Source organism: Rhodnius prolixus, unplaced genomic scaffold, assembly GCF_049639745.1.
Source record: "Rhodnius prolixus isolate KJV_2025 unplaced genomic scaffold, Rpr scaffold_6, whole genome shotgun sequence".
NCBI classification, from domain to species: Eukaryota; Metazoa; Arthropoda; class Insecta; order Hemiptera; family Reduviidae; genus Rhodnius; species Rhodnius prolixus.
This window is the reverse complement of record NW_027411634.1, coordinates 42,854,501-42,868,936: the sequence shown is the minus strand read 5'-3', so window position 1 is coordinate 42,868,936 and position 14,436 is coordinate 42,854,501. Positions and strand designations below refer to the sequence as shown.

The window sequence follows — 14,436 nt, the reverse complement described above, 5'->3', positions numbered from 1 at the left end:
GTGGTGAGAACTTTCCACCTGGCACAACAGGGAAACCACTACTCCAGAAGAATAGTGTTATTGGCCACATTAGATGTCCGAAACGCGTTTAATTCAGCGAAGTGGTCGGACATATTGAGAGCCCTGGAAACAGTTTTTAGAACACCGCCCTACCTTCTCCGCATGGTACAGAGTTACCTTTCGGACAGGCAGCTGAGGTATGAAACTGCAGACGGGCCGCGTAGCAAAGAGATCACGGGAGGGGCTGCTCAAGGGTCCATCTTGGGGCCGGATCTGTGGAACGTCCCCTACGATGGTATTTTGCGTATAGACATGCCGGACAGTTCTTTCTTGGTAGGATATGCAGATGACATCGCTGCTGTTATCGTCGCACGCGATACTGAAGATGCTCAGATTAGGCTGAACCAAGTGATGAGGCGTGCGACCTCTTGGCTGGAGGACCACGGTCTTAGCCTGGCAACTGAGAAGACAGAAATAGTTCTACTTACAAGGCGACATATTCCCACGAGAGTGCATATTTGCGTAGCTGACGAAACGATCGTCGCCAGCAGCGCGGTCAAGTATCTTGGGGTTCGCCTGGATACTAAACTCTCGTTTTGGGAACAGATTAGGCACTCTTCGGAGAAGGCTGCGAAGGTGACATCGGCTCTGAGTGGGCTTATGTCCAATGTTGGGGGACCGACGTAGAGTAAACGACGACTTTTAATGTCGATAACAAACGCCATACTTCTGTATGGGTGTGAAGTTTGGGCCGACGCGCTTAAAAAGGAAAAGTACCGAAAGCAGATGGCTTCGGTACAAAGAAGAGGAGCGTTCAGGATCGCCTCGTCCTACAGAACGGTCTCGGAGCCTTCGGCGCTGGTGGTGGCTGGAGTGATCCCCATCGATTTGTTGGCCCAGGAACGTAAGATGGCTTACGATTTAAAGGAAGTCCTCGGAAGATCGGTGGCGAAGGTGGTGGCCAGGGATCACTCTATTCGGTCCTGGCATGAGAGGTGGCGGACGGACACCCGAGGCAGATGGACTGCACGGCTCATTGCCAACCCTTCTGTGTGGGCCGGAAGAGAGCATGGCGAGGTCGACTACTACCTCACCCAGTTTCTTACGGGGCATGGGTACTTCAACTCGTACCTGTATAGGATGGGGAAAGTGGGAGACCCGTCATGCATCTTCGGAGACTCTGACCTCGATGACGCCCATCACACATTCTTTATGTGTGATAGATGGGTGCCGGAGAGAGAGAGCTTGGAGCAAGAGATCGGGAGAATCGCGCCTGAGAACACAGTAGCGATTATGCTCTCCCATAGAGTTTGCTGGGACAGGGTAGCTACCTTTGTTAAGGTAATATTAAAAAGAAAGAAACAGGAGCTGGACTTCCGTCTGCTCCTGTCATAATACTGACTCGAATAAAGGCCGGTAGGAGCTCATATGAGCTATTGTGAGGCACCACCCTGAAGTAATGCGTAAGTAGTTCTAGGGTGGGTTTCTCTGCCTGTTGGGGAGGTAGGTTTTTTAGTGGGTGAGGGTTCCACATACCGTGGGCATTTCTCCCGCGACGATGCATTACGCATTTTCCCCCTCCATAAAATAAAAAAAAAAATTATTATTATTTTTATTATTACTATTATTATTATTATTATTATTATCATTATCATTATTATTATATACAATCCTTGGCCGATTTTTCGCATGATCCAAAGCCTTCCTAAATACCTCACATTTTCTTGTACCAGGCACGTGATTCGTGTTAGTAAGCTCCTTTTCCGTACGTAACATACATTTCAGAGCTCCTTTACAGTCCTTGGCCTTATGGCCTTTTTGTCCGCATCGAAATTAAATATTATTATCGTCGCCAGCAGCGCGGTCAAGTATCTAGGGGTTCGCCTGGATACTAAACTCTCGTTTTGGGAGCAGATTAGGAACTCTTCGGAGAAAGCTGCGAAGGTGACATCGACTTTGAGTGGGCTTATGTCCAATGTTGGGGGACCGACGTCGAGTAAACGCCGACTTTTGATGTCGATAACAAACGCCATACTTCTTTATGGGTGTGAAGTTTGGGCTGACGCTCTTAAGAAGGAAAAGTACCGAAAGCAGATGGCTTCGGTACAAAGAAGAGGAGCGTTCAGGATCACCTCATCCTACAGAACGGACTCGGAGCCTGCAGCACTGGTGGTGGCTGGAGTGATCCCCATCGATTTGTTGGCCCAGGAACGTAAGATGGCTTACGATTTAAAGGAAGTCCTCGGAAGATCGGAGGCGAAGGTGGTGGCCAGGGATCACTCAATTCGGTCCTGGCAGGAGAGGTGGCGGACGGACACTCGAGGCAGATGGACTGCGCGGCTCATTGGTGATCCTTCTGAGTGGGCCGGAAGAGAGCATGGCGAGGTCGACTACTACCTCACGCAGTTTCTTACAGGGCACGGGTGTTTCACCTCGTTCCTGTATAGGATGGGGAAAGTTGGAGACCCGTCATGCATCTTCGGAGGCTCTGACCTCGATGACGCCCATCACACATTCTTTTTGTGTGATAGATGGGTGCCGGAGAGGGAGAGCATGGAGCAAGAGATCGGGAGAATCACGCCCGAGAACGTAGTAGGGATAATGCTCTCTCACAGAGACTGCTAGGACCGGGTGGCGACCTTTGTGAAGGCAGCCTTGATAAAAAAGAAGCAGGAGCTGGATTTCCGTCTGCTCCGGTCGTTCTAGAGAGGTGAATAAAGTCCGGTGGGAGCTCATATGAGCTATTGTGAGGCACCACCCTGAAGTAATGCGTAAGTGGTTCCAAGGTGGGTTGCCATGCCTCTAGGAGAGGTGGGTTTTTTAGTGGGTGAGGGTCCCACATACCGTGTGTATTGCTCCACGACGATGCATAATGCATTTTTCCCCCTTCATTAAAAAAAACAAAAAACTATTATTATTATTTTTTTTTTTTTTTTTTTTTTTAAGCGCATCAACAGCTGAGGTTATTAGCGCCGGAGCTTTTTTCAGTGCACTGCCGGCCTCCGGACAGTGTTCTCTCGTTACAAACAACACTGTCCATCACCGGACAGTGAGCTGTAAGAAGCTCCTAGGAAGAGAAAATCTAAGGGTCAGCTGCTGGATTCGAACCCGGGACCTCCGCGTGGGAGTCCAGAATGCTAACCTCATAGCTAATCCCCTCCCTATTATTATTATTACTAATATTATTATTATTGCGGAACTATCTTATTAGAATTTAAGTTGAAACAATAAAAGGACCAAGAGAAAAATTTGCAATAATAACTGTATACATTTAAAAAATTTCTAATCTTATAGAGTTTCCCAGTTTCCGTGTTTGAAATAATTGTATCTAGTAATTTCTGCTGGAAATGTGTTTTTAAAAAAGAAGAGGAGCTAAAGAGAAGGAGGCTGAGGATCTATAATTTTAGATTAATAGTAATAGTTTCTATTTAAAGCGTGCGGGATTACGTTCATTTTAGGTTTTTCCATATAATTGATGGAAGTTTATCTGAAGACAGATCGAGGCAAGTAACAGATGCGTTCTGGGCATGCGCTAACTTTACCAACTGGTAATCTCTTTAACAGCAAACTTTCCACATTAAATTCATCATTATACATACGTCCTTCCTTTTGGATTTTCACTGTTTTTTGCTCAGTTATAATCACTAGTATGAATACTAAATTCAGGTAGTCCATATCTTTTTTCTTAAAGTACATTTACCCTTAGTTTAACGAAAGAAAGATAAATGTAGCTTTTTTTAAATTCTTTTTTCTGATTTCTTTTTTCTTTTTTTCAAGATTGTGGTTGTTGGTTTTTCCAGTTTTGCAATTTCCTTATAATTCTATGCGTATAGAATCTTATTAAAATAAAAGATTACTTTATTGCTGTTATTGTCGCGCTGTACGTTTCTTGAATCTAAAACATTTTCAAGGCAAAAAAAAAGTTTATTTTGCTTTCATTTACACACTTACGTCTGGCACAAAATACGGTACTTTCAATTTAATGGTAATTATTTCAATAACTTTAATTGCTTAGCCGAATATATCAGGAATCGTATTACTTTTTAAGTTAAGTAATGAAAATCACGCCTAAAAACTTATTCAAAAATTTACGTTTACTGAAAGAATAACTGTATTTTGAACCGAACTGACATCAACACTGTTGGTTTATCCACTGCACACAATAATTTGGTAGCATAATTAGATTGGATAATTAGCACTTTCTTCATCTGCAGGCCTTGGTTTTACTCTCATAATGTTGAGAAGAGTAATTACTTTGGTATAAATTCGAGATTTGATTAAACAAAAAAAATCGTATGTTAAGCCGTTGAAAATTCTAGTTAGCGAAAGTAGTATGATTTTATGTAACATTTCCTTCGTTCTTAACATAAGAGAAAATTAAATTTAATAATTTTTTGTTCCCTCCCAGTAATTTGGACAAAGACATTATAACTGCAGCTGATCGATGGAAAAAATTTGTTAATGGAGAAACGCCTGAAAGGGAAAAATTTCCACAAGAATGGAGCAACAAGAGCCATTTCCAACAGCTGTTGATTCTGCGTACATTAAGACCTGATAGAATGTCGTATGCGTTGAGGTTTGTCAAGAGAGCGTATTTTTATTTCAACCTCTTCTTCTCAATTTCCCTTCTCTCTAATAATAATGATTTATTTCCTAGGTTATACATCCATGCTGTAATGGGTGAAAGGTTTGTGACTGCGAGAACCGTTGAATTTGAGAAATCATATCAAGAGACTACACCTACAACTGCAGTTTTCTTCATCCTTTCACCAGGAGTGGACCCAACTTTTGTGAGTATTTAATACCTGAAATCAAATCTAAGAAATAAGAAGCTTCTGTTTGAGTTTTGCTTTCGCTTTCACAGAAATGACAATATGATTAAAAGAAAGAGTAATAATATATTTACTATGAATAAATAGCAATTTTGCGGAGCTAAGTGCGCTAGAAGCCACACCAGTCAGTTAAACACACATATACTTACTTCTTCTCACTAGATGAGAAATTGTTGTGTCATGTTGAATTTTAAACATTGAGTTTTCTCCTAATGTTTTTGTGTGGATGAGCACTAGCCCGCGGAAGAATCAGTTTTTACATTTTTTTTTTTAGTACTCCCATAGAAACTGACAGTAGCTTGACAAAGGGAAATCCATTAACCGAAAGTTTTTGGAAACTCAAAAAAAAAATGTTAACTTCCCCCAGAAAGCAATATGTGAAAATTTGTAGTTACCTTTTTTTGCTAAAAAGGTTGCACGACTTGATCTGTACACTTAAACATTAGAAGAACATTTCTAGAGTGTAATTGTTGATGCTTAACACAAGTTCAAATATCTCGTAAACTACTCGATAGATTTTGTGTTTATTTTACCTGTATATGAAGACTACTATTGTCCATAATCGTGTAAATTTTAGTAAAAATCTATTGAGCAGAAATCGAGATATTTAGTGTTAAAGTTTGTTTTCGTTTTACAAAGTGAAAATTTTAACTTCAAATATCTCGAAAACTACTCGATAGATTTTGTGTTTATTTTACCTGTATATGAAGACTACTATTGTCCATAATCGTGTAAATTTTAGTAAAAATCTATTGAGCAGAAATCGAGATATTTAGTGTTAAAGTTTGTTTTCGTTTTACAAAGTGAAAATTTTAACTTCAAATATCTCGAAAACTACTCGATAGATTTTGTTTATATTTTACCTGTATATGAAGACTACTATTGTCTATAATAGTATAAATTTTAGAACAAATCTATCGAGCAGAAATCGAGATATTTAGTGTTAAAGTTTGCTTTCGTTTTACAAAGTGAAAACTTTAACTTCAAATATCTTGTAAACTACTTGATAGATTTTGTTTATATTTTACCTGCATAGGGAGACTACTATTGTCTATAATAGTATAAATTTTAGAACAAATCTATCGAGCAGAAATCGAGAAATTTAGTGTTAATGTTTGCTTTCGTTTTACAAAGTGAAAACTTTAACTTCAAATATCTCGTAAACTACTCGATACATTTTGTTTATATTTTACCTGTATATGAAGACTACTATTGTCTATAATAGTATAAATTTTAGAACAAATCTATCGAGCAGAAATCGTGATATTTAGTGTTAAAATTTGCTTTCGTTTTACAAAGTGAAAACTTTAACTTCAAATATCTCGAAAACTACTCGATAGATTTTCATTATATTTTGCCTGTATACGGAGACTACTATTGTCCATAATCGTGTAAATTTTAGTAAAAATCTATTGAGCAGAAATCGAGATATTTAGTGTTAAAGTTTGTTTTCGTTTTACAAAGTGAAAATTTTAACTTTAAATATCTCGAAAACTACTCGATAGATTTTGTTTATATTTTACCTGTATATGAAGACTACTATTGTCTATAATAGTATAAATTTTAGAACAAATCTATCGAGCAGAAATCGAGATATTTAGTGTTAAAGTTTGCTTTCGTTTTACAAAGCGAAAACTTTAACTTCAAATATCTTGTAAACTACTTGATAGATTTTGTTTATATTTTACCTGCATAGGGAGACTACTATTGTCTATAATAGTATAAATTTTAGAACAAATCTATCGAGCAGAAATCGAGATATTTAGTGTTAAAGTTTGCTTTCGTTTTACAAAGTGAAAACTTTAACTTCAAATATCTCGTAAACTACTCGATACATTTTGTTTATATTTTACCTGTATATGAAGACTACTTTTGTCTATAATAGTATAAATTTTAGAACAAATCTATCGAGCAGAAATCGAGATATTTAGTGTTAAAATTTGCTTTCGTTTTACAAAGTGAAAACTTTAACTTCAAATATCTCGAAAACTACTCGATAGATTTTCATTATATTTTGCCTGTATACGGAGACTACTATTGTCCATAATCGTGTAAATTTTAGTAAAAATCTATTGAGCAGAAATCGAGATATTTAGTGTTAAAGTTTGCTTTCGTTTTACAATGTGAAAACTTTAACTTCAAATATCTCGTAAACTACTCGATACATTTTGTTTATATTTTACCTGTATATGAAGACTACTATTGTCCATAATCGTGTAAATTTTAGTAAAAATCTATTGAGCAGAAATCGAGATATTTAGTATTAAAGTTTGCTTTCGTTTTACAAAGTGAAAACTTTAACTTCAAATATCTCGTAAACTACTCGATACATTTTGTTTATATTTTACCTGTATATGAAGACTACTATTGTCTATAATAGTATAAATTTTAGAACAAATCTATCGAGCAGAAATCGAGATATTTAGTGTTAAAATTTGCTTTCGTTTTACAAAGTGAAAACTTTAACTTCAAATATCTCGAAAACTACTCGATAGATTTTCATTATATTTTACCTGTATACGGAGACTACTATTGTCCATAATCGTGTAAATTTTAGTAAAAATCTATTGAGCAGAAATCGAGATATTTAGTGTTAAAGTTTGCTTTCGTTTTACAATGTGAAAACTTTAACTTCAAATATCTCGTAAACTACTCGATACATTTTGTTTATATTTTACCTGTATATGAAGACTACTATTGTCCATAATCGTGTAAATTTTAGTAAAAATCTATTGAGCAGAAATCGAGATATTTAGTGTTAAAGTTTGCTTTCGTTTTACAAAGTGAAAATTTTAACTTCAAATATCTCGTAAACTACTCGATACATTTTGTTTATATTTTACCTGTATATGAAGACTACTATTGTCCATAATCGTGTAAATTTTAGTAAAAATCTATTGAGCAGAAATCGAGATATTTAGTGTTAAAGTTTGCTTTCGTTTTACAAAGTGAAAACTTTAACTTCAAATATCTCGTAAACTACTCGATACATTTTGTTTATATTTTACCTGTATTCGAAGACTACTATTGTCCATAATCGTGTAAATTTTAGTAAAAATCTATTGAGCAGAAATCGAGATATTTAGTGTTAAAGTTTGCTTTCGTTTTACAAAGTGAAAACTTTAACTTCAAATATCTCGTAAACTACTCGATACATTTTGTTTATATTTTACCTGTATATGAAGACTACTATTGTCTATAATAGTATAAATTTTAGAACAAATCTATCGAGCAGAAAACGAGATATTTAGTGTTAAAGTTTGCTTTCGTTTTACAAAGTGAAAACTTTAACTTCAAATATCTCGTAAACTACTCGATACATTTTGTTTATATTTTACCTGTATATGAAGACTACTATTGTCTATAATAGTATAAATTTTAGAACAAATCTATCGAGCAGAAAACGAGATATTTAGTGTTAAAGTTTGCTTTCGTTTTACAAAGTGAAAACTTTAACTTCAAATATCTTGTAAACTACTCGATACATTTTGTTTATATTTTACCTGTATATGAAGACTACTATTGTCCATAATAGTGTAAATTTTAGTAAAAATCTATTGAGCAGAAATCGAGATATTTAGTGTTAAAGTTTGCTTTCGTTTTACAAAGTGAAAATTTTAACTTCAAATATCTCGTAAACTACTCGATACATTTTGTTTATATTTTACCTGTATATGAAGACTACTATTGTCCATAATCGTGTAAATTTTAGTAAAAATCTATTGAGCAGAAATCGAGATATTTAGTGTTAAAGTTTGCTTTCGTTTTACAAAGTGAAAACTTTAACTTCAAATATCTCGTAAACTACTCGATACATTTTGTTTATATTTTACCTGTATATGAAGACTACTATTGTCTATAATAGTATAAATTTTAGAACAAATCTATCGAGTAGAAATCGAGATATTTAGTGTTAAAGTTTGTTTTCGTTTTACAAAGTGAAAACTTTAACTTCAAATATCTCGTAAACTACTCGATACATTTTGTTTATATTTTACCTGTATATGAAGACTACTATTGTCCATAATCGTGTAAATTTTAGTAAAAATCTATTGAGCAGAAATCGAGATATTTAGTGTTAAAGTTTGCTTTCGTTTTACAATGTGAAAACTTTAACTTCAAATATCTCGTAAACTACTCGATACATTTTGTTTATATTTTACCTGTATATGAAGACTACTATTGTCCATAATAGTATAAATTTTTGAACAAATCTATCAAGCAGAAAACGAGATATTTAGTGTTAAAGTTTGCTTTCGTTTTACAAAGTGAAAACTTTAACTTCAAATATCTTGTAAACTACTCGATACATTTTGTTTATGTTTTACCTGTATATGAAGACTACTATTGTCTATAATCGTGTAAATTTTAATAAAAATCTATTGAGCAGAAATCGAGATATTTAGTGTTAAAGTTTGCTTTCGTTTTACAAAGGGAAAATTTTAACTTCAAATATCTCGTAAACTACTCGATAGATTTGGTTTATATTTTACCTGTATTCGAAGACTACTATTGTCCATAATCGTGTAAATTTTAGTAAAAATCTATTGAGCAGAAATCGAGATATTTAGTGTTAAAGTTTGCTTTCGTTTTACAAAGTGAAAACTTTAACTTCAAATATCTCGTAAACTACTCGATACATTTTGTTTATATTTTACCTGTATATGAAGACTACTATTGTCTATAATAGTATAAATTTTAGAACAAATCTATCGAGCAGAAATCGAGATATTTAGTGTTAAAGTTTGCTTTCGTTTTACAAAGTGAAAATTTTAACTTCAAATATCTCGTAAACTACTCGATACATTTTGTTTATATTTTACCTGTATATGAAGACTACTATTGTCCATAATCGTGTAAATTTTAGTAAAAATCTATTGAGCAGAAATCGAGATATTTAGTGTTAAAGTTTGCTTTCGTTTTACAAAGTGAAAACTTTAACTTCAAATATCTCGTAAACTACTCGATACATTTTGTTTATATTTTACCTGTATATGAAGACTACGATTGTCCATAATCGTGTAAATTTTAGTAAAAATCTATTGAGCAGAAATCGAGATATTTAGTGTTAAAGTTTGCTTTCGTTTTACAAAGTGAAAACTTTAACTTCAAATATCTCGTAAACTACTCGATACATTTTGTTTATATTTTACCTGTATATGAAGACTACTATTGTCTATAATAGTATAAATTTTAGAACAAATCTATCGAGCAGAAAACGAGATATTTAGTGTTAAAGTTTGCTTTCGTTTTACAAAGTGAAAACTTTAACTTCAAATATCTCGTAAACTACTCGATACATTTTGTTTATATTTTACCTGTATATGAAGACTACTATTGTCTATAATAGTATAAATTTTAGAACAAATCTATCGAGTAGAAATCGAGATATTTAGTGTTAATGTTTGTTTTCGTTTTACAAAGTGAAAACTTTAACTTCAAATATCTTGTAAACTACTCGATACATTTTGTTTATATTTTACCTGTATATGAAGACTACTATTGTCCATAATCGTGTAAATTTTAGTAAAAATCTATTGAGCAGAAATCGAGATATTTAGTGTTAAAGTTTGCTTTCGTTTTACAATGTGAAAACTTTAACTTCAAATATCTCGTAAACTACTCGATACATTTTGTTTATATTTTACCTGTATATGAAGACTACTATTGTCTATAATAGTATAAATTTTAGAACAAATCTATCGAGCAGAAAACGAGATATTTAGTGTTAAAGTTTGCTTTCGTTTTACAAAGTGAAAACTTTAACTTAAATATCTTGTAAACTACTCGATACATTTTGTTTATGTTTTACCTGTATATGAAGACTACTATTGTCCATAATCGTGTAAATTTTAGTAAAAATCTATTGAGCAGAAATCGAGATATTTAGTGTTAAAATTTGCTTTCGTTTTACAAAGTGAAAATTTTAACTTCAAATATCTCGTAAACTACTCGATAGATTTGGTTTATATTTTACCTGTATTCGAAGACTACTATTGTCCATAATCGTGTAAATTTTAGTAAAAATCTATTGAGCAGAAATCGAGATATTTAGTGTTAAAGTTTGCTTTCGTTTTACAAAGTGAAAACTTTAACTTCAAATATCTCGTAAACTACTCGATACATTTTGTTTATATTTTACCTGTATATGAAGACTACTATTGTCTATAATAGTATAAATTTTAGAACAAATCTATCGAGTAGAAATCGAGATATTTAGTGTTAAAGTTTGTTTTCGTTTTACAAAGTGAAAACTTTAACTTCAAATATCTTGTAAACTACTCGATACATTTTGTTTTTATTTTACCTGTATATGAAGACTACTATTGTCCATAATCGTGTGAATTTTAGTAAAAATCTATTGAGCAGAAATCGAGATATTTAGTGTTAAAGTTTGCTTTCGTTTTACAAAGTGAAAATTTTAACTTCAAATATCTCGTAAACTACTCGATACATTTTGTTTATATTTTACCTGTATATGAAGACTACTATTGTCCATAATCGTGTAAATTTTAGTAAAAATCTATTGAGCAGAAATCGAGATATTTAGTGTTAAAGTTTGCTTTCGTTTTACAAAGTGAAAACTTTAACTTCAAATATCTCGTAAACTACTCGATACATTTTGTTTATATTTTACCTGTATATGAAGACTACTATTGTCTATAATAGTATAAATTTTAGAACAAATCTATCGAGCAGAAAACGAGATATTTAGTGTTAAAGTTTGCTTTCGTTTTACAAAGTGAAAATTTTAACTTCAAATATCTCGTAAACTACTCGATAGATTTGGTTTATATTTTACCTGTATTCGAAGACTACTATTGTCCATAATCGTGTAAATTTTAGTAAAAATCTATTGAGCAGAAATCGAGATATTTAGTGTTAAAGTTTGCTTTCGTTTTACAAAGTGAAAACTTTAACTTCAAATATCTCGTAAACTACTCGATACATTTTGTTTATATTTTACCTGTATATGAAGACTACTATTGTCTATAATAGTATAAATTTTAGAACAAATCTATCGAGTAGAAATCGAGATATTTAGTGTTAAAGTTTGTTTTCGTTTTACAAAGTGAAAACTTTAACTTCAAATATCTTGTAAACTACTCGATACATTTTGTTTATATTTTACCAGTATATGAAGACTACTATTGTCCATAATCGTGTAAATTTTAGTAAAAATCTATTGAGCAGAAATCGAGATATTTAGTGTTAAAGTTTGCTTTCGTTTTACAAAGTGAAAACTTTAACTTCAAATATCTCGTAAACTACTCGATACATTTTGTTTATATTTTACCTGTATATGAAGACTACTATTGTCTATAATAGTATAAATTTTAGAACAAATCTATCGAGTAGAAATCGAGATATTTAGTGTTAAAGTTTGTTTTCGTTTTACAAAGTGAAAACTTTAACTTCAAATATCTCGTAAACTACTCGATACATTTTGTTTATATTTTACCTGTATATGAAGACTACTATTGTCCATAATCGTGTAAATTTTAGTAAAAATCTATTGAGCAGAAATCGAGATATTTAGTGTTAAAGTTTGCTTTCGTTTTACAATGTGAAAACTTTAACTTCAAATATCTCGTAAACTACTCGATACATTTTGTTTATATTTTACCTGTATATGAAGACTACTATTGTCCATAATAGTATAAATTTTTGAACAAATCTATCGAGCAGAAAACGAGATATTTAGTGTTAAAGTTTGCTTTCGTTTTACAAAGTGAAAACTTTAACTTCAAATATCTTGTAAACTACTCGATACATTTTGTTTATGTTTTACCTGTATATGAAGACTACTATTGTCTATAATCGTGTAAATTTTAATAAAAATCTATTGAGCAGAAATCGAGATATTTAGTGTTAAAGTTTGCTTTCGTTTTACAAAGTGAAAATTTTAACTTCAAATATCTCGTAAACTACTCGATAGATTTGGTTTATATTTTACCTGTATTCGAAGACTACTATTGTCCATAATCGTGTAAATTTTAGTAAAAATCTATTGAGCAGAAATCGAGATATTTAGTGTTAAAGTTTGCTTTCGTTTTACAAAGTGAAAACTTTAACTTCAAATATCTCGTAAACTACTCGATACATTTTGTTTATATTTTACCTGTATATGAAGACTACTATTGTCTATAATAGTATAAATTTTAGAACAAATCTATCGAGCAGAAATCGAGATATTTAGTGTTAAAGTTTGCTTTCGTTTTACAAAGTGAAAATTTTAACTTCAAATATCTCGTAAACTACTCGATACATTTTGTTTATATTTTACCTGTATATGAAGACTACTATTGTCCATAATCGTGTAAATTTTAGTAAAAATCTATTGAGCAGAAATCGAGATATTTAGTGTTAAAGTTTGCTTTCGTTTTACAAAGTGAAAACTTTAACTTCAAATATCTCGTAAACTACTCGATAAATTTTGTTTATATTTTACCTGTATATGAAGACTACTATTGTCCATAATCGTGTAAATTTTAGTAAAAATCTATTGAGCAGAAATCGAGATATTTAGTGTTAAAGTTTGCTTTCGTTTTACAAAGTGAAAACTTTAACTTCAAATATCTCGTAAACTACTCGATACATTTTGTTTATATTTTACCTGTATATGAAGACTACTATTGTCTATAATAGTATAAATTTTAGAACAAATCTATCGAGCAGAAAACGAGATATTTAGTGTTAAAGTTTGCTTTCGTTTTACAAAGTGAAAACTTTAACTTCAAATATCTCGTAAACTACTCGATACATTTTGTTTATATTTTACCTGTATATGAAGACTACTATTGTCCATAATCGTGTAAATTTTAGTAAAAATCTATTGAGCAGAAATCGAGATATTTAGTGTTAAAGTTTGCTTTCGTTTTACAATGTGAAAACTTTAACTTCAAATATCTCGTAAACTACTCGATACATTTTGTTTATATTTTACCTGTATATGAAGACTACTATTGTCCATAATAGTATAAATTTTTGAACAAATCTATCGAGCAGAAAACGAGATATTTAGTGTTAAAGTTTGCTTTCGTTTTACAAAGTGAAAACTTTAACTTCAAATATCTTGTAAACTACTCGATACATTTTGTTTATGTTTTACCTGTATATGAAGACTACTATTGTCTATAATCGTGTAAATTTTAATAAAAATCTATTGAGCAGAAATCGAGATATTTAGTGTTAAAGTTTGCTTTCGTTTTACAAAGTGAAAATTTTAACTTCAAATATCTCGTAAACTACTCGATAGATTTGGTTTATATTTTACCTGTATTCGAAGACTACTATTGTCCATAATCGTGTAAATTTTAGTAAAAATCTATTGAGCAGAAATCGAGATATTTAGTGTTAAAGTTTGCTTTCGTTTTACAAAGTGAAAACTTTAACTTCAAATATCTCGTAAACTACTCCATACATTTTGTTTATATTTTACCTGTATATGAAGACTACTATTGTCTATAATAGTATAAATTTTAGAACAAATCTATCGAGCAGAAATCGAGATATTTAGTGTTAAAGTTTGCTTTCGTTTTACAAAGTGAAAATTTTAACTTCAAATATCTCGTAAACTACTCGATACATTTTGTTTATATTT

The 14,436-nt window shown here is 32.1% G+C and overlaps 1 protein-coding gene across 11 annotated transcripts in view; it reads left to right on the top strand.

Annotated features, from left to right (window-relative positions):
- The window catches only part of LOC141460979 (dynein beta chain, ciliary-like), a 129,920-nt gene that overhangs the window by 97,084 nt on the left and 18,400 nt on the right, over nucleotides 1-14,436 (top strand). For 10 of the 11 annotated variants that reach the window (XR_012462451.1, XM_074141522.1, XM_074141525.1 and 7 more), the window contains 2 exons: nucleotides 4,409-4,576; nucleotides 4,658-4,790. Coding sequence is in view for 10 of the 11 variants with exons in the window: in XM_074141522.1 (XP_073997623.1) it covers nucleotides 4,409-4,576; nucleotides 4,658-4,790 (301 nt within the window). In the remaining variant the exon portion in view is untranslated. Of the gene's footprint in view, nucleotides 1-4,408; nucleotides 4,577-4,657; nucleotides 4,791-14,436 lie in introns of those variants that run through there. The other variant, XM_074141532.1, reaches the window with a different exon arrangement.